The 27,645-nt window shown below is 47.7% G+C and overlaps 3 protein-coding genes across 3 annotated transcripts; 1 reads left to right on the top strand and 2 right to left on the bottom strand.

Moving 5' to 3' along the window:
- The first annotated feature begins 687 nt into the window (after positions 1 to 687).
- LOC123151096 (uncharacterized) lies at positions 688 to 5,198 on the top strand. The gene is made up of 10 exons (XM_044570872.1): positions 688 to 1,029; positions 1,302 to 1,364; positions 2,162 to 2,240; positions 2,348 to 2,458; positions 2,985 to 3,063; positions 3,217 to 3,262; positions 3,831 to 3,925; positions 4,007 to 4,076; positions 4,565 to 4,647; positions 4,837 to 5,198. Exons 1-10 carry the CDS (start codon positions 793 to 795, stop codon positions 4,865 to 4,867), a joined length of 894 nt encoding a protein of 297 aa, XP_044426807.1. The 5' UTR covers positions 688 to 792; the 3' UTR covers positions 4,868 to 5,198.
- A 609-nt stretch (positions 5,199 to 5,807) lies between these two features.
- LOC123151095 (NAC domain-containing protein 68) lies at positions 5,808 to 7,888 on the bottom strand. Its single transcript, XM_044570871.1, has 3 exons — positions 7,602 to 7,888; positions 7,181 to 7,473; positions 5,808 to 7,056 (listed from the first exon to the last, which is right to left on the bottom strand). Exons 1-3 carry the CDS (start codon positions 7,774 to 7,776, stop codon positions 6,025 to 6,027), a joined length of 1,500 nt encoding a protein of 499 aa, XP_044426806.1. The 5' UTR covers positions 7,777 to 7,888; the 3' UTR covers positions 5,808 to 6,024.
- Positions 7,889 to 23,509: 15,621 nt separating this feature from the next.
- LOC123149942 (coniferyl alcohol acyltransferase-like) lies at positions 23,510 to 25,289 on the bottom strand. The gene has a single exon (XM_044569737.1). The coding sequence runs from the start codon at positions 25,091 to 25,093 to the stop codon at positions 23,660 to 23,662; it is 1,434 nt and encodes a 477-aa protein (XP_044425672.1). The 5' UTR covers positions 25,094 to 25,289; the 3' UTR covers positions 23,510 to 23,659.
- Between the last annotated feature and the right edge of the window lie 2,356 nt (positions 25,290 to 27,645).

Raw genomic sequence — 27,645 nt, 5'->3', positions numbered from 1 at the left:
ACCACAAGGGTGAATGTGGGCTCCACACGCCCTTCCATGCGGTTTGGCCCTGGGGCACACTAGGGCGCGTGTGGGCCCCCTATTACCCCCCCCTCTCAATTTTCTGCATGGCTCTATGATCCCTTCAATGTTATCCAAAGTATTTTAATTTATTAAACCTCAGCCAGGATGCAGTTTCTCAATACATATATCCAGTTGGTATATATTTGCTTTGAATAGTTATTTATTGAATGAAGATTTCAGAGGATTTTTTCTTTTGAGGATAGATTTCGGAGGATTTTGATATCACATATTTCTTCTTCTTTCAAGATTTTTCTTATTTGTATTCCTTCAAGATTTTGGTTGTGTGCATTCATTTCATTTTACTATAAAATATGTCGCACCGTTTTCTTTGAGGAAAGAAAGTTGGCCAGCAGGCTGAAGCGGAATCTGACTCTCTAACGGTGATCAACTGTTGCTTCGGTCAGAGTACTTGGTTAGACACAGCGGCAGCGATATTCGCGGAATGTGTGATTGTGTGAACATCTCTACCTTACTTGAGAAGCTCAAGTTTAAGCCTTGTTTTCGATCTGCAAATCAAGCGGATCTCTATTGATTAATCAATAAAAAAAAGTTGCCAGCGGTCTTGGAAAACCAGCCGCGGCAAGAAGCGCTGAAAAACCGGGGTTAAACCAGACAGAGCCCCAACGAGACGTCCAAACGGTCCGCGGTAATCTTCCACATCGCCTCCAGCAGAAAAACCGCACGCAGCGGCGCCGATTCTCCCCTCCGCCGCGCCGCGCGACCGCCGAGATGAGCCTCTCCCACCGCCGCCCCCACCTGCCGCCCGCCGCGCCGCCGGCGGGGGACCCCTACTACCACCTGTACGCGCCGCAGCCGCTCCAGCACCCGGACCCGCGGCAGGGCGTCGTCACGCTCTTCGTCGCCGGCCTCCCCGACGACGTCAAGCCCCGCGAGATCCACAACCTCTTCTCCCGCCGCCCCGGCTTCGACCACTGCCTCCTCGAGTACACCGGCCGCGGCAACCAGGTCCCCACCCCCCTCCCCTACCCCGTGCTCTGCCCTTCACTCAGACTAAACCCTCGCGTAGGTATTTGGGGGAAGAGCCCTTCGATTCGGCCGTCTCGTCTTTGCCATTTAGACTTGACTCTGTATGTGACTAGTGTAGACTAATCCAATTTTCTCTAGTAGAGCGGCAAGATAGAATTTCCATCTCCCCTGTTTGGGTGTATATGTTACATTACCTAGATTTGAGCATACCCCTGTTCTTCTGATGCCGTATCTTAATTCTTGTGCTGCAGGCTGTTGCCTTTGTGTCATTCTTCACCCATCACGCGGCCCTGGCAGCAATGGCTTCGTTAAATGTGAGTTACACTGCGAGTCAAGTTCCTTCTGCGTTTTTCCTGCTTGTCCTGTGTAGAATTTCTCGGTGCTAATGTGGATATGAATTTAGGCAGAGTGTTATACTTAATTCCCTGCTAAGTATCGTGCCGTTGCCGGCATCCTCACTTCAATCGTTGTATTAAAAATTCAGCAGCAGGTCTTAATCATTGTTTATAAGGCTGTAAGGAGACCTAAGGCGAGCACCAACCGCCTTGACGCCTAAGGCGTACGCCTGAAGTGGGCATAATTGTAAGGCGCTGCCAGGGCGCTTTGCCGACTAAGCGTCCAAGCCTTATAAAGAATGGTCTTAATGCAGCGAATTTCCAGGGTAGTAGCTTTAGTCACTATTTAAATCCATATGCTGATTAGCAAACTGACAGTGTCTGTTGTGTAAAAGGTGCTTGATTTGCATCGATAGGTTGATATTGAATGATGAAATCATGTGCCACTTCACAGTAGTACATCATGCCAATGAGAATTGTTAAGAGGAAACTTGACTTGCTCTAGTTACATGGAATCAAAACTCAAAGACTGGATTTCCGTAAATATGATCTAGAAAAACTCTTATGCTTTTACTTGTCAAACCTTGACCATATGAGTAGGCCAAAAGCTCTACACATGCCTCTGATGTATAAAGTGCATTTTTGATGTATGCGGTAGTAGAAAGAAATTACCTACTCCTGCGTCAGAAATCTTACGTTCTGGCCTCATAGCTGTATCAATAGTGTTGATCACTTGATTGTCATTAGCACCGGTCTGACATTGTGTTCCATTTTAGGGGTCTGTTTTTGATCCTGATAACGGTGATTGCTTGCACATTGAGCTAGCTAAGTCGAATTCACGCAAACGCCATGGAGGTACTTTTGTGCACTACTGCTAATTTTCTTAATCATACCAGTTTCCCCAATTAAAATGCCATTGAAAACTTGCACGCCATTCAATGGATTACAATTTTTCATGTTAGGTGGTGGTGAGGTCTACAGAGTAATTGACAAGCGAGTTCGAACAGAGGAAAATTCTGACAATGATAACAACCGTGATGAAGGTGATGATGATGTATCAGGCAATGATGATGGTAATGGTCATACTTATTTGATAATGTCTCACATCTGTAAGGGAGTTGGTCCTCGACTCCACATAGCTAGCAAGCCACTGTAGTGCCATCTAAAAAATCGTATTCAGACTGAACTTGTATAAGAGAAATTAGGAAGGGCTAGAAATTTGCTGTTCAACATGGCTTCCATTCACTTCCTTCTCCTCTTATTTATTTGGTATGTTCCATATCTTGAGGAGCACAATTTGAGTGTTAACACTTAATTTTGATAGTTGATTACTTCGAGGGGTACCTATTCATTTTATTTTCTCTAGAAATATTTGAGTTGATTTCATGAAATAACTAGCAAGTGTATTGGCATGTTAGCAGCAGTAAGAGTTTGCACTTTATTTGCCCCCATTAGGAAACAATTTTGCGGTCTGATGACTTTGCACACACATGTAATAAAAGTAATGCCGGTTGCAGTATGGGTTGTCAACGCACTGTCACTAGAACATAGTGTATCTCACCTGCACATTCTTGTTGTTGTTGGCAACCAAACATTCAGGACAGGGTGGATCTGATGGACAATCGGATGAAGAAAATGATAATTCCAGCGACAAGAACGAGTTACCCACGGACCAAAGGTTGACATGCAGTTTGCATTACTCATAGTTTGAGTTAGTTTTATTTCTTAATTTGGCATTCAACACTAGTGCTAGTGAGCCACTTCTCTTATGTCTGCCAATTGTGCATGGATTTGTTGATGATATTTGATTGATGTTTCCTTTGATGGACAGTGGTGAACCAGGGATCAAGCAGCAGAAGGGGCGTTCTTCTTCAAATGTGAGTTTGTGTTATGGCTTCACTTCATCACACTTTGATCTTATATCGTCTTTGTATAACTAATATACACTGCGGCAGTGTTGTGAAACAATGCAACTGATTCTGCATGTTTTTGTAGCATGCTTTGTCACATTCTATATTGTGGCATGATGTTACTTGTGTTCATGCTCATATTTCTGTTTAGCGATTATTAGAAGAGGCTGACCAAATTACACTTGCAATGTAAATTTTGCATGCCTTGAAGAATCATGTAGTAGCTCGAATTATCTACCAATCTGAAAAGGGGTGTATCTGTACGAACTGGGTTACTTTGAACATGTTTTCCTATAAATGTTTTAAATACGAATATGGCTTGTAAGTGGGACAGTGCACATGCTTTTATCATGTTTCTTCATGTCTTCTTTAACTGCACATATTGTGACACGTTCTGTATATATGTTTTTGGAATTTTGAAGTGTGCAGTTGCAATATTTTAATGATGGATGCATATCAATTTGTAACCCTGAAAGTATATTTGATTTTCCCATGCAGTGTTTCACATTCTTATAATGCGACATTGATTGTACAGGATCAGCCAGACAAAATTCCACCTTGCTCTACTTTATTTCTTTCAAATTTGGGACAAGCATGTACAGAGAAGGAGCTAGAGGAACTTTTGTCTAAGTATGTCGACTAAACTCTACTAATATATTCACTAAAGTGAAGTTGTAGAAGAAAGTGATGATTATTGCTTATTGTTGGCAGGCAACCTGGATTTCATGTGCTTAAAATGCGTCGCCGCGGTGGACTGCCTGCAGCATTTGCTGATTTTACGGTATGTCTACCTTTGTTGTTTACGTTTTAGTGATGTTATTCTACCTGTTGTTCAGAGATGCTACAGATGGTTGATTGTCTTCACTGTAAAAATTAAAATATACGACCAATAGGGCCTTTTGAGTAAATATATGACCAATAGGCACATCACAGGTTGTCGTTGAGTTGCACATGGGTTCTTAACTTACTAACAAGTTTAGGTTTCCGGACATTTGCATTTGTTAGTGATGTAGAATTGGCATAATCAGAGAGATGCCGTACTTTCTTGTACTTATAATTATTAGAAGTACAATCAGACGCAAGTTCAATGTAGGAACAATGTTTGATATGACAAATCACTATATTTCGGTGTATATTAGCGCTTCATGTTCAGAAGGGGTTGTTTACGTGCATTCGGAAAATACATCTAGAATCGAAGAGGGGGTAATATCGCTTCTTCATCCCTGTTTCCATAGCTTTACTTTTCTGAGACATGGCCTTATTTTGCAGGATATCGAATCATCCACAGCTGCTATGGAGAACCTCAAAGGTACCATCCTGTCTTCTTCCGACAGCGATGGCTTGCAAATTGAGTATCCTTTATCTTTTGCTGTTCAAGACATTGCTGGCTCTACTTTAAATGCAATTTTTCTTATAATTTCTCGTGCTTGTCGTTTGTTGACTGGTGTTCATAATGTTTTTATATTATTTTTTACATGAACCCAGCAATTGGTTTTCCCTGGAACTGTTCCTTGGCATTGTTTCCTTAACTCCAGCTGCAGGTACGCCAGGTCAAAGATGAGGAAGAGCTAGCGAGCAGTACCCGCCGTCTTCGACTGGAGTGACTCCCAAGCTATGAATGAGCATCACCTGCACATGTAATTGCCTATAGGCTGTAGCATCTGGAGTTTTAGTTTGTACTCTTTATCGAAGTACATGTGAACCAGGAGCTGTGCATATGTCCTGTGCCAGAGGATTTGGACTATTTATTTACCCATCGCTTAGGAAACTTTCTGTTTTCGGATTTCTGCAGGAATAGTATCTCAGATGATGGTATAGTTTTGAGCTTTTTTTTGAACATATAGTTTTGAGCTTATTCCCTACTGCGATCCTGACTGTTTCGGTGAAAACGTTTATTCCCTCTCGCCCGCAATCTTAATCTATGGTCGAAGCTGGCCATCTGGAAGCTATCCTTCGGCCTATCTACTTCCTTCAGGATAGGACCATAAGCCGCCATTCTGTTGCCTGAGTTAATGTTCTTGATTACACTTAAGCAGTCTGATATAATAAGCAGTCTTCAAACCTGTAGGTCATTACAATAAGCCAACACATGCTAACGGGCCGGGCCAACAATTTTGACGTCCATTTACAATAGCAAGATATAGACATGACCCAACTGCCATGGAGCATTGCTCAGAAAACAAAAACAGAAAACACTGCGATGAAGCATGGTGGTGCCCCCCAGTATATAAGTCGTCCATTGCTAGCTTCCCATACACATGTCATTAATTTATGCCTGAAAAAAAATCATGATTAAGCACAAAGGAGGACATCATTGGGTGATACCAGCTATTCTAACATATAATGAATATATAACCATAGAAAAAGCAGAACAACGTTACAAAATAGAGGAAAAGGATATACACTGAATGTTGATCAGTGGATTGCATCCCTGATTTGATTTGAGCTGGCTTTCCCCTATTATTGCTCATGTTAGAAAAAACTGGAGTGGGCTAGACGTAGGATCCTTTTATTTAAATAACTGTATTTTATTAATTAATTGAATCAGATGAACTTTCAAACTGCTCCCATATGAATATGTTTTGACCAACTATTTCTCCGAACAATCGTAAAGCATACTAAACTACTAATACTTGCCCTAACGGCGAGTTAAAGACAACTAGTGGGTGCTCTCTGCTGCAAACCATCCGACAAATCTATTCTCTAGGCTCCTGCCGTGGGTCTCACAGCTATACCTCTGGCTGCACATCGCTCCCCTGACCAATGCCGCTGCTCATCACTCCCCTGACCAACGCCAACTTGTTGGCTCCCGCGGCGCATGACTGCTGCAGCTGGTAAGTATATGTACTGTTGCTGGCGGCCAAATTGCTAGTTCCATGGGCCTTGTTGGTTCCGGCGGCGTATGAATGCTGCTGCTGGTAAGTACAGTTGCTGCTGGCCAACTTGTTGGTTCCAGCGGCGTGTGCATGCTGCTGCTGGTAAGTATATGTACTACTGCTGGGGGCCAACTTGTTGGTTCCGGCGGCGTGTGAATGCTGCTGCAGGTAAGTGTATGTACTGCTGCCAGCGGCGTAGGAGTGCTGCTGCGGGTAAGTATATGTGCTGTTGCTGGTGCCCAAAAGGCTACCGGGATGACCGCCGGCGTACCCACCATTGTTCAGTTGACCTGCCGGTTGATGTGTAGCGCCGCCATAACCGTAACTGAATGCTCCAAGAGGCGCCGCCGCAGCATCTAGGTAGCTGGTGGCCGGCTGATACGGCGTCGTGCTGTAGTCGTTGTATCCTAGTCCTAGAGGTAGAGGCTCCATCGTCTCATATTCCAGCAGCGACAGCAGCATGGACTCATCAAAGCCGTAGCATGAAGCACCAGGGCAAGATGCTACCATCTCTGAATCTGAGAGCTGCGGCGGCGGTTCCTGCAACGGCGGCGTGGTGCCTGGACCGTAGTCACAATCTTGTGCTGGCATCAATGTCTCTGAGCATGGCGGTGGCGGTTCATCATGCTTCTGCTGCATCATTTGTGGTCTCTTGCTGGGGCGGCTGGCTTGCTCCAACTCAAACATGTCCGTCTCATCAACTTTCTCTGCCACCTCCTGGGTTCCCTGAACCTGGAGGACTTGATCATCAGCTCCCTTCTGGGCCTTGCCCTTCCTCTTCCTGCCGCCCGCCTTGCTTTCCCCCTTCGCCTTGCCCTTGATCGTGTCGTCGGCGCTGCGCTGGCTCTTCTGCCTCTGGATCGTGCACAGCACCCACTCGCCAAGCTGCATGCGATAACAGATTATAGTACAAGTACAGATTAGTATTTTCATCAGTCTGCGATAAATAGATCGCCGAGAAGGAAACAGATTAAGGCGTAGGGCGAAGGGCAATCGAGATGATCATCACCTTGTCGGCGTTCTTGTCGTTGGCCTCTTCCTCGGACGTGAGGTTCTCGTACTCGTACATGGTCCAGGCGGTCATGGCCGCCTCGTCGGGCCCGGTGTAGAACACGAGCGTCCTCCTCCGCCCGACCAGCGGATAAGCCTCCGAGGGCCCGGTGCGGATCAGCCTCTGAGGGCCGGTGGCCTTCCAGTACCCCCTGCCCGGCGTCGTCCGGTCCGGCCGGTTGCCCGTTGCGTACTTGCGGGTCCGCTTGGTGAAGAAGTACCACCGCTCCTCCCCGCAGCCCATGAACACCTCTGCAGCACCATCAAAATTCAAAATCAAGTCAGATCAGATCGATCTCTCCGCCGTCTTGATCAACTCGCGCGCATTCGATATCGACCTAGCTAGCGCAAGGAACAAGGACTCGTCGTCGTGTTCGTACCTGTGATCTGCTCCGGGCGGTAGTCGGTGATGGGCACGTCCTTGAAGATGGGCAGGTGCGGCGGGTGGCCGTCCATCTTCCGGCGGAGGTAGTGGACGATGAGCTCCATGTCCGTCGGCGCGAAGTGGTAGCCGGGAGGCAGGCTCAGCACCAGCCGTTGCTTCCCTTCTTCCATGGTTTCCACGCACGCACGGCCGCCCGACTGCAGGCCCACCCCCTCCCGATCGACGGCGTGCGGCGGTTAGGGCAAGATCCCGAGTCGTCCGCGTAGTTGACACGGCGCCGTACCCAAGTAGTAATCCGCTTTTCCTATTTATAGTAGTGTCGCCCGGGACGGACCGCCTGGTCTCGTGGTGGCCGAGGACTCCTGCGTTGCGGAAAGCTCTCCAAGAAAACTCCCAACCCTAAGATGCGAGAGCAATTAGTTTTTTTTTCTCAACACAGTATGAAACACTCATATATACGCGCATACATTTATCCCTATGAATGCGCATACACACCCAACTCTTATGAGTATTTACAATAGACTGAGCCGTATATCATCTTGAGATTTTACAAAGTCACCGTAGGCGACTCGTAGTTGACGGGAACATCTCCTCCCACTGAACCCACATTGCTAGAAATTTTGAAATAAATTCAGGATAAATGCGAGCACCAGCCACCAGGATTTGAACCCTGATGGGCTGGGATATCACTGTCCTCCTACCCATCCAACCACACGTTGGTTCGCCGAGAACTACCAACTAGCTGATGAGTACTCGTTGCGGGGCTCCTATAAAGGTCACTTTTGGTGGACTGAGAGCTCGTCACTTGACACGTTTTCAGCCACCGTCATGTGTCGCTTGCTGGGCACTCACTTAGGATTTCTTTTTTATTTTTCTTTACGCGTTTTCGGGTTTTAGATTATTTCTTTCGATTTTTTGGCTTTTCAGTTTTTGCCCGGTTTTCCCTATGTTTCGTGTAAGAAAATAAATGCGCGAAATACGTGTTTTTCTTTCTTTCGCGAGAGCGCAAATTTACTTCTCATGAAGACGCAGATTTGCTCCCGCGAGAGTCACCTCTTAGAAAAAGAAAACCCGTGTTTTTTTCCTCCCATGAGAGGCACCTCCCAGAAAAAGGAAAATAAACATGTTTTTTTGCTTCTGCTAGAGGCACAGTTTTACTTAACGTAGAGGCACATATTTGCTTCCTTAAGGGGTATAGGTTGTGCCTCTCGAAAAACAAAAAAAAACATGTTTTCAATTTTTTTCGCGAGGGGTGCAGATTTACTTCTCGTTGAGGCACCGATTTGCTTCCGCAAAAGGCACAATTATGCCTCTCGAAAAATGAAAAAGAAACGTGTGTTTTCTTCTTTCATGAGAAACACATATTTTAAGCTCCCAGATTGCTTTTCTTTCCCTCTCGCAAGGCGACTAGGGAAAGTCTTCCTCCCCTCGATCTTCACAAGCGAGCCCGTGGATTCGGCTCCCCTCTGCCTGCCGCTCTGGCGGCCGGCGGCGGGGAGGGAATTCCTAGTGCCTTTTTTCCGGCTAGTAGATAGGCAGGGTTTTAGTTCTCGCAGGGGCGGCATTTGGACGGATGGCGGCGGCTCTTCTTCGAGTCAATCTTCGGGGCTCCGGTCCTCCTCAAGTTCGTTCGCTGGGACGGATTAGACGAAGCTCTGACGTAGATTCCTGCCAGCTCCTCGGGGCGAGGAGGTTAGGGTTTCTTGCCCTGTGTATGCAACGGCGATATTTGGTGTCAAGTTCTTCAGATCGATTTAAGGATTGAACGGCGACAATTGTAGCTCCAGGACGTTGGTTCGTAGGGGCACGTGCACGAAGATTTCCTAGCTGTTATTGACAAGGTCAAGCCGGCTCCTGTATTGAAGCGGCAACAGCGACGCGTCGGCGGCTCGTTCTGGCTGCGGCGATGGTCGTTCGGTGGTCCATGGACCTTGATGTAGTCTTTATTATGTTTGAGGCATTTTGTACTTCCGGTGAATCTTTATAATAGGTCTGGTCTGTTCAAAAAATAAAAAAGATACATATTTGCTTCTCGTGAAGATACAGATTTGCTTTTGCAAGAGACACATCTTCGAAAAAGAAAAAGAAAGTAGAGAAAACCATATAAAAGAGGTTCGTCGAAACCTATAAACATGAGATCTAGTTTCAAAAATTTTGATGCAAGAAATTCAACGGTGGAGAGGATAAAATGTTTTAAACTTTAAGGTTGCGACAACTGATGCACAGTGCACCACTTGTCGCAATATGAGAAAGTATGAGTGACGTTTACAAAAAGTACTCCTAATTAGTGATTTTGCCAAGATGTTGTAATTAATGAACCGGCATCATTACCTACGGTCATTAGCGAATAGATTTGAGGTGATTAACCAGCCATCATTATCAACTGTCATTAGCGAATAGGCGAGATCAATAGACCAAAAAATTTCTATGGGACTGGTCCTAACGCTTGCCGTCCTAGGGCCCGATTCATTTACTCCAATGAGGAACAAAAAGAAAGAAAAGCTTGAAATTGGCCACAGTTTTCAGCCAACACCTATTTGGCACCTTTTTTTAACTCTCCAAGCCTCTTTATTTATTCAGTGGTAAATAACAAGGTATCTTTTACAATGAAAGGGGCTAAGGTATCTCTATTTATTCGGCACCTTAAGCGAATAACTGCTGCTTAAATGTGTTTTTCATGCGGGACGCCGGTTCGAAGGTAACGCTCCTGGGCCGGCCAACATAACTACGATCGATCACATGGGAATCGAACGAGACGCGAAGTTCACTCGCTCGCTTATAACTAGTTGGCTAGTTGACCAGTTGACTGTTGATTTTTCCAAAGAGTTCAGAAATGTAAAGAAAGGTCTTAAATTTGTAAAAAGTTGTCCATTTTTTGAAAATATTAGCAAAATTTTAAAAGGTTCATTAAAAAACTTCATGAATTTGAAATAGTTAAAAAATAATTAAAAAACTTCATGAATTTGAAAAAGTTCACAAATTTAAAAACAACTTCATAAAATTTGAAAAAAGTTGGTAAAAGTTGAAATTAGTTCACGAATTTTAAAAAAAGTTCAGAGCTAAAAGTTCATGAAATTTTAAAAAGTAAATCACGAATTTTAAAAAGTTCACGAATTTTTTAAAAATTAACACGCCAAAAGAGTAACGGATTTAAAATATTTTTTATGAATTTGAAATTTTTTCATTAAAATTTTAAAAGGAGAAAGATAAATTAAAAAAGAACAAAAAGAAACAGAAAAAAATAAAACACAAAGAAAAAAGCAATATGGAAACTGAAAAACTCCAGGTTGAAAATATAGAAAAAATCAAACCCGAATGAATATGGGTCGGTCTGCTACTACACCTAGTGTACAGGGATGTGTTCACCCCGTACAAAATTATACCTTTAACCGACGCTTGTGGCACCGAATAGACGTTGGCGCACCCCACTCCACCCCGCTATATTCAGTGTCAAATATCATGAAATATTTCACGTGAACTTTTCTCAAATTCACGAACTTTTTTCATTTTTTATGAAGTTTTTTCAATTTGCAATTGTTTCCAAAATGAACTCTTTTCAAATATATGATCTTTTAAACCTTTATGAGGCTTTTTCAAAAGTCAATGGTCAGCTGTGAGACGGTTAACCGATCAACCAGTCAACTGGTCAACAAGCTAATGAGCTAGAAGCAAGTGAGTGAATGACTGTCTCGCTTCGCGTCTCGTTCGAGCTTCTCATTCGATCGATCAAAGATTGTTGGGCTGGGCCGCTAGCGTCGCCTTCAAGCGCCAGTAAGCTAAATCGGTGTTGAGAGCGCCGTTTAGGAGCTCTTCAATTTTCTGTCATCTCTCGGCAGAGGAAAAACGAACACAAGAAGGAACATGCATTGACATCCATGATTAATGGATCAGAAGTCAATACCAAGAACTTCGAGGCGACCCACACATCCGCGCCTCCACACGCGACGGTGGCTGCGCATGCTCCGGTGCGAGATGGCGGTGTCAGATCCCTTGTGTTCTTAACCTCAACGGCCAATTTCTTCAGTTAACACTTGCGTACTGGTTCGGCGCAAGGTACAAAGAATGGAAGGCTCAGATGCACCCTGATCATTCAACGGTACATATCTCGCCGACAACACACATTTCCAGCCAATTCACCTGATGTTGTTATTACCATTTCACTGCCTATAACTGGATTTACTAATTCCCTCTGCTCCTCGATGTATCGCACTACTTAAGTGATGGTTGTGTATGAGAGGGCATCAATCAAGAACTAAAACCCTAGCTTTTATCTTCTTTACTTTCTTTCCAGCTCATAGCTAGGGGGAAATCTTAATCTATCGAGGGTGGTCCAGATCGAGAGTTTTCTGTTTCTCTCTCATGATTACCACCGGGATCTTACAATTGGTATTTATAGCAATAGATCCTCGGAGGCGTTCTCGCGATGGCGACCGAGGTCGATGATGGTGAGAAAAAGTCTATGGCCTTGGCAGCGGTAGACAGTTCGGGTGCAACTCGGTAGCTGAGGCGGCGGTAGACACACAGTTCCAGTCCTAAAATCTGGTGACCCAAGTTGGTTCGTGCACCATTGGCAACGAGATCTCAAGGTTACAAGAGCTCACCATGACTTGGGAGGGTTGCAGACAAGTTCATGTGTAAAGTTCCGGACCACTTGCTAAATTATGCAATGATGTGGATGAGCACTGTACCCAGGGAAATTTGAACCCAATTTTGAATGCTCAAACTCATTATATGCGCATAAAGCAGAAGAATTGTTTGCGATGCACGTGTTTGTTCAAAGTGAATGGTGTCCGATGACACTACGCGCCAAGTTTTCTTCTACCTTTCAATTTTTTTTCCTACTGCTGAAATATCTAACTCTTCCCCTCCCCACCCCCTTTTCTCCCCGATCATGAGCTACATTTCCCCTGTTTCCTCCTTCCTTCCTTCTAAGCTATACCGCTTCCTCGCTTGCTTCCTCATTCTCGCCGTCTCGCATCAGACCGCCATGGACGCCATGGTCTTCTTCAATGACCTCTCCAGCGGTTTCTCCGATGACGACGACTCTGTCACCAGTCGAGTATGCCTCTCTCCTCTCTCTCGTCCCCTAGGCTTAGGGTTATGATTTGACATAAAGGATTTTAACCCGGCGAACGATTTAAGCCATTTCTTCCTTTTGTAGCTCCCTAGGACCATCACTTGCAAGAAATGGAGCGGGCTAGCTGAAGATCTTCCTGCTCGTTGTCACCTTCAATCTCCATACGCGAAGTTAGGGGCTTTTTAATCTGTGGACAGTGAGAGGAAGTTCTGGCATGTGTAAAGAAGATTAGCCTCACTGGATGTGATTAAGACACTGTCACAGTTTCTACCTAGTATCTAAAAATGTTGCCATCTAGGAAAGTGTCTCTGCAAAACCTGGCAGAGGTGGATAAGACGAATTTGGCTGATCATGCATGCATCTACCAACATACATCAGTCGATTAGGGAAATGAATATATCGTTCTAAAATTATGGTCAACATACTTTGTGCTTATGAAGGTGAACTAGCTATATGTTGTAATAAGATGTTGTCACGTAGCTATCATATTGTGGTGTTAAAATATATTTGTGTGCCTGATATGAAAGTGCTGAACAGTTGTTCGATATGAAATGTGAATTTACTTAATACTGAGAGTATTAATAGTAAACTAATAAATCTGCTAAATGGGTCATGACACTTCACAAATGTTTCTAGCAGTAAAAGCATGTGTGGTGGATAGCCCAATGTTATACAGTTCTCTTCATCGGATCATGTGTGATATACTTGAATAACACAAACGGTTAACTGAGGCAGAGCGTTTGTGATCACTACACCTACCACAGACGATGCTATACAGAAAACTATGTGTGATGTGGTATGCCACGCAAACGTTCGTTCCATAATCTGTGTGGGATGTTAAGATGGTCTCCCATGGCTTGGCCTTCGAAAGCGTCTGTGTTAGCTCCCCCGATCGCACACGAGCATATGCGTTAAGTGTGTGGGACCGGGGGAGCTATCGTCGACGATTTCAGGGTCGCGTGGGATGGACCCCCCCCCCCCCCCCCCATCGCGCACACAGGCAAGGCAGCGGTTTAAAACTCTGTCCCGGAAAGGGGTTAAAAATCGTTTGTATATGACGTCGCTGCACCAGTGTAGCGTCATCGGAGGGCGTTTGGAGGTGTGTCTCCAGCGGATCTTGCAGGATTCAATCGGTGTTTGTTTTTGGTGGATCTTTTTGAGGTTGAATCCTTTCTATTTATGCTCCTTTTCATCGACGACTGTTGATGTTCTGGTGCGCTGGTCCTTTCGGGCCTTATCACAATGACTTTCCGACTGTTTACTATAACAAGGATTGCGTCTCTCTGATGATGAGGGAGGGGCGATGACGATGGCACGTCTTATCTCCATGCTACTTAGGCCCTTTGGTTTCTTGTCTGTAGACAGACCATTTGCACTCTTTATTATGGATGACGTAATGTTGGACATAAGTGGTCTCTGGTTGTAATATAGTTAGATCTAGCTCATGTGAGCTTTTACCTTATATCTTATCCTTGTTGCATGATGTAAAGATACTAACGATGTAGATCCCAAAACATCTGCTACCGCATGTAGGATATGAAAGAACATGTTGAGGGTAATGCTGCGGATGTCCATCTATTATGAATTCGGCTAAAAAGCTAATACAGAATAGTTCTACATCAGGCTCTATTATGAATACCGCATGTAGGATCATGAGCTCGCGGTGAGACTGAGAGATAATGCCGCCGAAATCAGCGCGATTGATCGCTCAAATTCAACTACATCCTCAACAACCCTCTGCCTGCTTCCACTATGGTATACAACCATCTCGTCTCACTACCATGGCTGAATACGCTGTTGCACTGGAATTTACTACGACATACAGTACAACCATCTCGTCTTTACCACCATGGCTGAATACGTTGTTGCACCGGAGTTTCCAGAGAACTAGTAGGTTCTGAACCCCTATCTGGTACATGTTCCTAGTCTACCGTATGCGATTTTCCTTGTCAGCAATTTGTGATCACGCTAATCTGGATTAGCCTAAACAAAAACTGTCTAATGTCCTACTTAGATTTGTAACTAAAAGTGCTCTCATTCGATGTATTTTGTGAGCTAATTAAGAGCTGCTCCCTCCATCTATAATACTTGTGATGGTTTTAGTTCAAATTATGGAGCTGAGAGAGTACATCGATGTTAAGATACGGCAAAAGTCTCTTTCATTATTCCTTCGTCCTCCATTCGCTACGATAAGATGTTCCAACTTTTTCTGAATTGGATGTACACAAACGTGTTTTAATGTGTTTGTTCATTTATTTCAGTCCATATGTAGTCCATATTCCCTGAAAAAAAAAAGTAGTCCATATTTGAAATATCCGAAATGTCTTATAATAGTGAACGGAAAGAGTAAATGTGATGTCACGTTAGATTTTTGCTTAAATGGAATGCTTAATTTTAGATCCAAATACGAAGAGATGCCCACAAAAGTCAAGATCCAATGGCCCGGGCCCTGCAATAAGCTCTTTTTAGCACTCGAATCGTATTAATATTAATAATGGCAAGCAACCAGAGACTGACAAAGCATGTATAGACAGCATAGTGCTTGTAGCAAATTGTACTTAACTCGGGCATGTTCACACGCACTCTTGCGCTAGGTTATTCCCGGCCATGCATGCACCGTAAGTACCGACTGAACAAATATATAGCCAACAGAACAGATTGCGACCACACCGTGAAGAGAAGTAGAGAACTGGGCCATCACCCATGCGTCAAGTCTCACCGCGGAAGCGTCGTGGCAGTAGGAGGTGAATGGTGTCCTGGTTCTTAATGCCATAGTCCGCCAGGGTGCGACCGCCCTCCGGTTTCGCCCCGACGCCGACGAAGCCAGAGCTCTGGTCGGCCACGGGTACGCCCTCCTCGCCCTGCCGCAGGTCCAAGTGGAGAGTTGATCTATCTCGGACGTCGTAGTGAGCCAGAGTACGCCCGTCCTCCAGCTCCTCCCCGGCAAAGATGAGGCGCTGCTGGTCCTGGATCTTCGCCTTTGACGACGTAGATGGTGTCCGAAGGATCGGCCTTGATTGTGATGGTCTGGCCCGTGAGGGTCTTGATGGAGATCTCCATCTGTTGGAACGGAGCAGAAAGCATTATCAATCCCAACAGAATATACTACAACGTCAGAGATAACAGTCTTTGTTGCAGGAATAAGAAATGTTGTTCAGATGACAAGGATCAGCAGTGCATATTATCAAGGTATCAGATCGAAGTGTGTGCCTTGACGATCAGCAGTGCTCTCTGGGGATCAAGCAAGGAGGGATGGATCGTTGGGTTGTAATGGGAGGAGGCCAAGGAGACTCCCTGTCAATTTTATAGGGGAGCGGGGTTCTCTTCCTTGTGAAGTTGTAGTGCCGGAATTGATTGTGTGCAACTCTTCACTTTTGGCAGTTCAGAAGACTCTTCGGGATACTGCTCACCAGTTCACATTTATTGTTAGGTAAATTTGATCAAGGTGCACTTAGAAAGATAAGCATGCATAAGTTTTGGGTGATATGATACGAACAAATCAGGCGACTTAACTACCGAACCAGTTTGCCAATAGCTCAAAAAACAAGGGACTGCATATTCTCTCTAAATAAAGGGACTACTATATATAAGTCAGAAGTTGTTATTTTTTTTCTTTCTAAACTTATAGCCAAACATATGAATCACCGGATCCCATTTTATCTATTCTTCCTTGGTCATCCTTTTTCACCTCCCCTTGCCAGCACCACTGCCACAATAAAATCTTGCCTCCATCGGTGCCAATGTCTCCGGCTAGTCTTATCCAATGGTCGACATTGCATGATCAAGCCTTTGCTCTGAACTCACCTATCTTAGTGACCCTAACCACCTCTAACTCTATGGATCCGTGTTCCACAACTTGGAACAATAAATGTGAAATAATAATTATTACTTTCAAACGAATTTATATGGCCTCGTTGAAACTTTGGATTGATCTTTGCTAAAAGTGTCTTTAACTTTGCTCTCCACTCTAGTAAACATCTACCTCCATAGTCTTGGCCACTTTGCCGCTACATGTATCTATCCTGTGCGTGCAACAATGTGATGCAACTGGTGCGAAAATCTCGCTGTAACTTCTAAAAACCGGGTAAGTTGTAAATGTGCTCCATGGCACGTACACCCTCTATCTAGGTCATCTGTGTTTGTGTTGAGATCCATACATGTAAATTTCTCTTTTGTGTTTCTCCCAAAAGGAAAAAAGATTTGAACCTGAAATTTGGAAGTAAATGCCACATGAGTACTGCATTAATGTGTCAATGTGCATAAATGTTTCCTGGTTTTGTTGGTGCATTAGAAATGTCTAAAATGGTTAGTACTACAATAAATTATATCAATTTGGATATTTTTTGTGAAAAATAGAAGCAAATCCTGTACAGTGTTGTATTTTTGTGTAGTTGACTTGAAAGTTTCAACTTCAACTATTGTTTGGGTTGATAGAAACACGGAGAAATCCTATCCTATGTACCTAAATAGTTCATCCTCACTACCTGTATTAGGGCCAGTTCTTTTGGGCGGCTTAAAAAATAGGCTGCCTCTTCCCAGCTTAAAAATAAGCCGTTTCTAAAATTTGTTGAGACTTCCGAATTAGCTATCCCATAACTAGTTTAGAAGCCCCAATGAATAAGAGAAGCGGCTTATGGGATAAGCTGGGGATGAGGCGGCTTATTTTTTAAGCTGCCAAAAGAACTATATTAACATGCACACATGTCACCTCATCAAAGGCCCAACACAACATGCATGAGAATTATTTTTCGTTATTAGTTGATCTCCACTAAATCTATTTATTTCAACATGCGCACATAAGCCATGTACACATGCCACCTCATCAAAGGCTCATCATGCACCGGAAAAAATCAATTATATTATACTACCTATATTCTATAATTATTTTTCAACTATACAATAATCCAATACAATATATAATTAATATGTATGTGTAGTTTCAAATGTACTATTAGTCCAAATGTTTCATGCAACTAAATCTTATTGAAATATGTTGCAACATATTCTCACTGCAGTGCGCGTGTTATCATCTACTCCCTTTGTCCCAAAATATAAGAACATTTTTCACACTACACTAGTGTCAAAAACGTTCTTATATTATGGGACGGAGGGAGTAGTAGTTTCTACGGTGATACAACACGAATCTTAATGCAAAACTAGATTGGCTAGATAGAAGGTGTAGCTACATGGGAGCATCGAGAATCCACACACCAATTTTTTTTAGAAAATAATTGTGCACAAAGATACCATCAAGTGTTAAAATTTGAAACCCACGTTCAAACAAAGCGCAAGAAATAAACACAAAAAACTAAAAAAAAGACACAAAATATAAGTGGTGATGTTAATGGGCCAAATGAAATTTATGATTTGTTGATGTGGTCGAATATAAAACAAAAAAAATGTTCATGATTTTCTCTTTAAAAATTCACAAAGTTCAAAAAACGTCCATGAATTTGAGAAATTATTCCCAAAGTTCCGAAAAGGTCATCGATATAGGAAATGCCAAATAATTCAAAAAATGTTCAAGATTTAAAAAAGTTAATGCATTTTAAAAAATATCCGTCAAAACAAAAAAAAAGTGTTCATGAATTTAAAAACTGTTCCCAAGTTTAACAAAACACATGAATGAAAAAATGTTGGCTATTGAAAAAAATGTTCACGAGTTTAAGAAAATGTTCATGATTTCAAAATATGTTAGAGAATTTGTAGAAAATGTGCGCAAATTTGAAACATATTCACAGTATCAAAAAAACGTTCATGATTTTAAAAAAACTCCGGGGATTCAAAAAACTATGTTTTTTTTAGTTTTGAATAAATATTCATCCATTTCAAAGGGGTCAGCAAATTGAAAAAAGGAAAATAAAAAAGGAAGAAGAAATAAAAAGAAAAGGAAAAAGGAAAAGAAAAACAAAATAAAAGAAAAACTGAAAAGGGGGGAAATGCTTAAGATGAAAGAAAGAAAATGTCAAAGGAAAAAAATGGTGGGAAAAATCTAAATGGACGGACCCATATATACACTGGACAGGCGTGTGGGGGAGCAGGTGGTGTGGGTACAAAGCACGAGGAGTCGGTAACCTAGAGATCCCCATTATACACCCTATGCCAAATATTTGCCGAAAAAGGGTTTCCCCCCGCTTTATAAATAAAGCACCAACACTTACATCCAAGTAACCGATACAAACGCACGCCACACAACCCAAGGCAAGAAACAAGAATGCCGGGCATCGACACACAACTTCAACGACTACTCGTCCGGGAAGAAGTGCAACGGACCACGCCGGACCGAGGGTTCCAAGACGATGCCTCCAAGAAGGGCACGACCACGGACCGTCGCCATCGTCCGATCCAAAGATCAGGTTTTCACCCGGAACACGACGGGAGGAGTGAGAGCACCACGACGGAGCCTACAGGGAGGAACACGACATCCGCGGACGCCGCCACCGTCGACCCATGTACGGACAGGTAAGTGATGAACCCCGGTGCTCCACCCTTCCGCTGCATCCCCGGTCGGCCAACCACCTGCAACCATGCCACCCAAGCGGTCGTGGTTGCACGCCCGCATCCGAGTCGCGCAGTCCGCCTACGACCGACGCGACTCCCACCGCCAGGGCCGCCGCCCCGCCACCGGACCACCCCGAGAAGCCCCAAAGGTCACGTCTTGAACAAGATCCATGAGCCCAACCACCTCAGAACCGCCGCGCGACCACACCCTCAAGGGGACCCGAGCCCAGATGGCTGGGGGAAGGGGGAGGAGGAGGAGCCCCCGAGGCCGAATGCCCAGATCCGCAAGAGAGCGCCGGCCACCGCCCGCTGCCGAGGAGGAGGGCGCACGGAACCGCCGAGCTGCATCCATGAGAGGCCACCGGGGAGGCCTTCCCGCGCCGAGTGCCGCCGTCTAGCCGCAGGGGCCCGGCTGGACAAGGGCCGCCCACCTCCACCGCTGCCGCGCCGCCCCGCCACCTGAGATCCACGGCGAGAAGGGCCGCCCGCGGCCCGCAGCGCCAGGCGAGGCGCCGAGGCGCTGCTGCGAAGCAGCCGCCTCCGCCACCACCCGCCGGCCTGCACCACCACCATGCCGCCTGTCGCCGGACGCCACGCCGCCGTCGCTGGCCTACTCCAGAGCGCCGCCGCACCGCTACGCCCGGCACGAGCGCAGCATCCCCACCGGCGAGATCCGGCCCGCGCCGCACCCCCCGCGCAAGGAGACGAGATGGCCCCGCCGCCGCCGGCGACGACCGGGCTTCGCCCGCTCGTGCCCCTTGGCGGCGGCGAGGGAGGAGAGAGAGAAGGGGAGGGTGGCGGCGGCGGCGCTAGGGTTGCCCCCCGGACGCCCGCGGGAGCGTCGCGGGAGGGGAGGGGAGGGGAGGGGAAAGGGAGCCTCGAGAGAGAAAGGGAGCCATGTTTGTTTTTTCATAAAACATCCCGAAGGGCATTGTAGTATATCCAAGCATCTATTCCAGGCTAGGTTTTTGCCGTGAGGTTTAGCCACTTGGGTGAAAATGATGTATGATGAATTCCGCATGTGACACGTGCTATTAGTTTGGTACCTGGTTGGGTACGAATGCGCTGTGACTTTGGTTTGCCGTTTCAATTTTTTTGAACTGCCATACGACTTATTTAGGTAGATTTAGCGTATGTTTAGCGTTTCTTCCTATGCTTGCGTTCAGTCCACGGTGGCGCCGTCTCGATCGCTCATCTGGTTCTGTATTGGTTCCTGTCACTATCGTTTCCTGCAATTTGATTCATGGTCAAACTTTTCAGTCTGCCGGGCGGTGGCCTGCTCCCTCTCGAGCCGCCCGCCGCTTATCCCGTCTGCTGCCGCTCGCCGCCTGCCGCCCGCCGCTTATCCCATCTCCTGCCGCTCTACCGCCGCCCCAGCGCCTCTATAAGATGGCCCCCGGCCTCGCTTATCCACAAGCGGCCGCGGAGGGGCTCGGCTGCCGAGCCGCCACCAGGGGGCGTACCGGCGAGGGGCTGCGTCCACCTTGCCGTCGAGTGCCTCCTCCCCTCCGGCCGCCCCGATTCCCTCTTCATCCTCCAGCTCCAGCCCAACCCCGACACCCCGGACGTCAGGCGGGTCTTCCGTCGCCTAGCCAACCTCCTGGCCCCTCGGCGCGATCCCCATCCCCGGCTGACACCGCCCTTCGCGCCGTTGAAGAGGCCTTCTCCCACCTCTTGGAGAGCACCTCCACCAGCGCCGGTTTCGCTCCTGCTGCTCCCGGCGGCGTTTCCGTCTCAGAGATGTGCTCTGGACGGTCTGCCCCCACTGCTGCCATGTGCATGAGTACGAGCGCATGCTGGTGGGGTGTTTGTTTGGGTGCTCGAACCCCTGGTTCATGTGCGTGTTCGTGGCTACCTAGCCCGCGCGGCTGCCCTCTCCCTGCTCGCCGGTCGCCGCCGCTCGGGTTGTTCGCGCAGGCTAAGCCACGGATTGTGTACGAAATATTCACAACAAAGCAACGGTAAGCGGCGGGCGGCTTATGTATCCTATTGAAATTGAATAGATCAAACAGAGATCCAGTTACAGCAAAGATGCGAAAATTGAGTAGTCAATATAGCAGGTGCAGTGTGAACTCCTGTTTTCCCGTAGTAACTTCAGGTGGGTTTGGTGCATTCACCAATCAAATTAGTTCATTTTTATCTCTAATGTTGTTTTATGCATCTTTCGGTTGTTGCAGAAAAAAGTCTCTCTACCTGGGTTAAGAAATTCAGAACTTTACAGTGAGCAGGTGTGTAAAATTATATCTCGAATCAAATAAAGTTTTCTATGCATATTGTCATGCCACCATACTTGAACTGTTATATTTTTTTCCAAGCAGAATGTGGACCTTATAAGGTCTACACATGCAAGATTCAGTAATTGGAAACGGAAGTAACACGGCAGAAGTTCTCCACTGGGCTCAAGGGGATGAATTGGTTAACTACAGAGAGCTTCAACATGGTGGCAACCTGGGTGAGCTACCTTTTGTTGATCCTTGCTGCTTGCTGATATTGTGGTATCTCTAGCCTGATTTTAGTGCGCTAGCGACAATTAGCACTGCTAAACTTGAAACCAAAATGAAGCTATGAGTTACCATAAGTTGTGTAGAAAACGATGATTCATCTTCAAATCATGTCATGTTTATTCTTATTGTTCCAAGGAACATCCTGCTGTTGTTTTTACCTCCTGAATTGTCAAGTATTAAAATGTACAAATATAAAAATTCACTGAATTAAGAACTTCCATATCGTTTTCTATTTTACCAGTTTGGAATCCATTGATCACCGATTGTGTATATGTTCTGATCCAAGAAGCAATTTTTTCTGTTCAATCCTTTTGTTGAGGCTTGCAGAAAAACAGGTTAATCTATCTTTTGTTCACATGCCTTGCTACATAATTTTACATGAGCTTTCTTCACGGCATGTTTCCTAGTACTATTGTGGTACTGTACTCTACCCTACCACATGCAGTGCAGCCACGGGAGGATGCAGGTCTTGATTGGGCAGACGTGTTGTATGACCCACGCGTCAGCAATGGCGGTCATTTTTTTTAAGCCGGGCATGCGGCGGGGCCATCTTCATCCACTGCCACTCGCCCCTGTCCTCATCTGGCCACCCTTGCCCCCACACCGGCGACAACCCTAGCCATCGTCATCAGCATTGGCTTCTTCTCCGGCATCAGCAGCAGCGGCAAGGGTAAGGCCCCCGCCCGCCATTCCCCCTCCCTTCCCGCCCTCCCCGCGCCGCCGCGCGCTCCCCGACAGAGGCAACGCATCAATGTGCCGGTGCACCAGGCCGGGTACCACTGGCACCGCGTTCAGCTGGCCGAGGAGCGCCTGCAGATGCTCGAGCGCGAGGTCGAAGAGGAGGCGTGCCAGGCTCAGGCAGCGACGGCGCAGCCCGGCATCGCCGCCCTCTAGAACACGACGTTCCCCTGGGCCGGCCCTGCGTCGACGCTGATCGACCTCACCGGCCCCGACGCAGACGCCGCCACCGACGAGGACGCCTAGGGCAGCGCGTCGTCTAGTTTTTACCTTTTTATGTTAATTAATGTAATATGGACTTTCGCCGGCCTTCGTGGCCGGTTTTTATGTTTAATTAAATACATGTGTTTATTTTTAAAATGTTTTTAAACTTTTTTTGGGGCGCCCATAAAATGGGTCGGACAAGCGTTGGGCGCTCGCGCCGACGCAAACACAGCTCCGGACATTTATGTCCGCCGGGCCGACCCAAACAGATAAAAGAATGGACAAAAGCGCCGTCCGTTTGGGTCGGCCCGTTGGAGTTGCTCTTACGGACATCCGCGGCGCCTCACTTTGTCCTCCCTTGACTCGTCTGTAGGTGCCAACAGGCCATTCCTCCCATCCCGTCGAGTTCGACCTCCATAACCTCTTCGTCCTCGCTGTCGCCACCTAGTTTCTGGCCTCTTGGCCACCCTGGTACACAAAATCATTTCGCATGGTCCATAAGCTCCACAAAGAGATATCATTCAAACCAACATTGTTCAAAACAACATTTCGTTTACACGATTCCATTGTTTCGATAGGTCATCCAAGGAATGTGGAACAATAATACCAGAAAATCGTCAATTATCTTTCAAAAATTAGAAGAAACAGAACATTCAAAGAACACATGTTAGATGCATTCATCCCCAACACAGAAGACACAAATAGTTGCACGGTAGCGCCCGCCGGCCGCGGGTGGTGGAGGCCAGCGGTTGGGATGGGTAAGTTGGAGGCGTGAGGAAGAAGAGAGGTGTAGGTTGAAGATGAATAGTGCAATCTGTTTTGGGCCGTTTGATCAAGATCAGACGGTCCATGAGGAAAGTGAAAACGTTTTCACGCATCTGACAAATAGAGAGTTCCAATATTTTATTTAAAAATGAAAAGGTTAAAAATAGATACTCTAGTACTGAGAGAGAGAGAGAGAGAGAGAGAGGCTCTGACGATATTTGTAGGCAGCAGTACATCTATTTTAACTACAGTCGTCCACGCAGCTCACATGCGGCTCACGGCGTGCTGCGCCGTCTCGGTGGCCGCCAGCTCGCCGCGGCGGCGCGTGACGAAACTGAGCCGCTCGGCGGTGGCCGGTTTGAACACGGCCTCCGGGTCGGCGTCCACGGCGTCGGCGAGCCGCGGCCACATCCTGGCGGTGACCAGCCACGACCCGTCTCCCGCGGGGCTCCGGATCACTGTCATGGCCGCCGACCCGAGCCTCCCCGGCCGCACCCACGGCATCACCAGCCGCGGCGGGCCGAACCCAAAGTCGCCCTCCACCCTGAACGGCACGAACGCCGACACCACCAGCGCCGGGCTGCCCGTGCCCAGCCCCACCGCCTCCGTCCACTTGCCGCCCTCCGCGAACACCCCCTTGTGCGCTTCCATCCAGTCCACCAGCTCCTCGTACCGCTCCTGCCGGAACACCTCCGCGATGGCCGCGGCGGCCATCGTCGCCACGTCGGCGAGCGGGGAGGAGCGCACCGTCTCCACGACCGCCTCCCGGGACGCGTAGGTGACAACGTTGCCGAGGTAGTTGTTGACGTGGGTCTTGTTGTACTTGGCGGGGTCGAGGCGCCGGCGGCCGTCGACGAGCCACGCCATGCGGCAGTGCGTGTCGGAGCCGCCCACGGCCGCGGCGAGCAGCTTCCAGACGTGCGCGGAGAGGGCCTCGAGCCGCGTGACCCGGCGGGCGGGGCCGCTGGCCGCCCCGCGGAGGCGGTCGACGTCTGCGGCGTCCACGACGTAGTTGCGGCGCACGAGGGCCGCGGCAAGGAGGGCGTTGGGGAGGGTGCCGGGGTCGTAGCGCACGAACTCGGCGTCCAGCGACGGGCCGTACCGCGGCGGCGAGCGGGGCCGGAAGAGGGAGGCGCGGTCGTGGTGGGGCTCCCACGAGAGGCCGCCCGCGACGAGCATCTCGGCCCAGGCGTTGGGCAGCGTGGTGAGCCCGTGGCCGTCGACGAGCAGGTGGTCGGTGCCCCAGGCGAGCGAGAACCCACCGCACGCGAACCGGACGAGCTGCAGCGACAGCGCGAGCCCCCGCTCGAACGGCAGCTGGATGCGCCCCAGCGAGGCGCCGGCGTCGGCGAAGTCCACGTCCGCGAGCGCCGCGTCGGCGTACGCGACCACGAGCTCGGCCCCTTCGTTGCCGCAGACGACGTCCGGCACGCCGGTGGAGGCGCTGGGCACGACGCGGCCGGCGAAGGGGTAGAAGCGGGAGAGGAAGGCCGGGAGCGCGGCGCGCGCGGCCGCGGCCACGGCCGGGAAGCCCGCGGCGGGCGCCGGGTAGACGGCGATGAAGAAGACGTGGAAGGAGCCGAGGACGAGGTCCAGGTTGGAGACCGGGAGCACCGCCGGGAATCCCCGCGGCGGGTCGGAGGCCTGGACGAGCGACCGCGAGAGGACCTCGACGGCGAAACTCTCGGCCGGCGGCATCCCGGGTGCGCACGGCCGGACGCGGCGCAGGGAGGAGCAACACGTAGGTAGGAGCTCGCGAGCGGTGGAGAGAGCACGAGGCGTTATGACAGTGATCAAACCGCAGTCGGACTCGTCTCGTTTTGGCACGCGGCACGTTGCGTGGCGTTGCGATCGAGCAACATCAACACGGCGGTTTGCTTCAACTTTGGAATGGCAAGCAGCACTTTTCCTTCTTGCTTTGGCGATTTTTCAATGCGAAGCAGACTCACGGATCTGACAAGCCATCCAATACAATGCATTTGGCCATCTTCCCCGATGCGGAATTACAGGTGAAGGGAGTGCCCATTGTTTAGCTCGGAGGCACGCCGGCTGAGGTCAGTCCAGTCCAAGAAGAGCGGCGGCCATTGCGAGCTAGCTTCTCCTCGTTTTTAACCTGACGTACCAGCAGCTGGAGTCCAAAACCAGGTGCTATGTAAATGTAGGTGTCAAAACAAAGAATATGGCAAAAACAGGTAAACAGAGATTTTTTTTTCTTTTCCACTTGACAATAATAGGCATAACAGCCCTATCCCCATAATAACCAGAACAAAATGCAGCAGACCGTCCCCTCCAAAAAAAATGTTAATATTGACACACGAACACGTCACGTGTATCTTCGACGTCGAGGGTGATGCACCGTAGCTCACGTCGAAGGAGACCCGACCGACAGCGCGATACGCAAGACAGTCGACGGGCGCTTTTGTAGACCTGAAAACCCCACACCCTCGGGAGGGATCCCGTCAGGGAGTGCGGCGGCTATGGGCTGCCCTAGGTCGATTCGCTCGCCCCTAGAGCCTCGGAATTCGCAGCTCTCAAACACGAAGAACAGCGAAGAACGAGAGAGAAAAACGGTGGAGAGATAAAACGTAGATGAAAAAGTACTATATTGATTAGTTCGATTGTGTGTTGTTCAATCGGCCGTCATCCCTTAGGTATATAAGAGGCGGCTGGACTTCCCGGTCAAGAAAAAGGCTTGGATTCACGTCCAAAATCCTAGTCAAATTCGGATTGGTTTTATCCGAACTTTTCAAAACTGTTCGGTTTAAACTGGCTGCACTTTGCGTGTCTTTTTTGTGGTTGTAAATGACTCCGGATGGAAACGAGTCCAAAAGCAATCTTGACCGTTTTGATGAGACGAACAATTTTCATGTTGAACGTTTTTTCATCAGAGGTTATCTTGAAGGTCAAATCGCTCACGCAAAATAGCTAATTATTCACGCAGCTCATCAGAAACATACCCATGTATGTGTCTCGTTCTGGGCGTCATATTTTGCTCACTGGAGGGTCGCGCTGTGCGAGCTCTAACTTTTGCATACGACCTTGGATTGGGACGATCTTTATATCAAAATTGATCGTTTCGACGAGACGCATAACTTCCGTGTAGAACATTTTTCCATCCGAGATCATCTGAATAACTTTTTGAGCTGATCTTCAACTTCTCGTCCGATTGACTATCACAGCCTCCAACCCGGCAAGTTTTCCATCCAAGTAAGCTTTCCACATAGGCAATGTTTCTACCCGGCAAGCTTTCACACCGGCAAGGTTTCACTCCGGCAAGGTTTGTACTCCGGCAAGGGTTCCTCCCTGACAAGGTTTCTCCCCCGGCAATATTTCACACCGGCAAGCTTCCACACCGGCGATTTTTCTGTGCCGGCAAGCTTTCACACCGGCAAGATTTTATCCCGGCAAGGTTTTCGCCCCAGCATGCTGCTTTATGATCGTGCCACTTTTGAGCGTCAACACATGCCCCCCCTGTTTTTCGGTAAAGCTAGCGTGCCGAAAAATACTTGTACCAAGTTTGTTCTAAAAACGATGTCAACACTCCATCGGCCATTTATATGTTCTTAGGACGATAATTATATATCGGCCATGTCTTGTGTGAACTTTCTGATGCAAACTTGGGTGAAACCTTCTCAGCTTCATTAACAATCCGGTGATAAAGTTCCATAGATATGTATCTCAATGTCATCCTCTGTTGGGGATATCACTACTGGGCGTAAACCGGCCTATCTGGGCCGGGTTAACTTCGTCAGTAGTTAAGTATGTTAAAGCCCAAGAAGGCAGATGAGGGCTCAAGGCCCATAGTCGGTTCAAGGCCTGTAGCCGTAAACCGGTGTTGGTATTTAACTTGTACTGTAAGTTAGGAATAATTAGAGACCAAACCGGACACATCTATGAGCCGGCATTGGGACTCTGTGAACCGACGGGCGTCACCCGTGTATATAAGGGGACGACCCGGCGGCGGTTCAAGGACAACAGACAACAACTCGAGACCTAGGCGAAGCTTGTTTGCTCCCTAGTCATCGAAACCCCATCAATTCCATCACAACTAGACGTAGACTTTTACCTTCATCGAAGGGGCCGAACTAGTATAAACTCTCTTGCGTCCCTGTGTCCGCTTTAACCCCTTCAAGCTAACCCCACGCGATGGCTCCACGACTAAGTCCTTTCATGAGGACATCTGCCGTGACAAAATCACGACAGTTGGCGCCCACCGTGGGGCTATCGCACGATGGTTTCAAGTTCTTGGA

The sequence above is a fragment of the Triticum aestivum genome, chromosome 7A (genome assembly GCF_018294505.1).
Source record: "Triticum aestivum cultivar Chinese Spring chromosome 7A, IWGSC CS RefSeq v2.1, whole genome shotgun sequence".
In the NCBI taxonomy this organism is placed as follows: domain Eukaryota; kingdom Viridiplantae; phylum Streptophyta; class Magnoliopsida; order Poales; family Poaceae; genus Triticum; species Triticum aestivum.
This window is presented reverse-complemented; position numbering and strand designations above follow the sequence as displayed.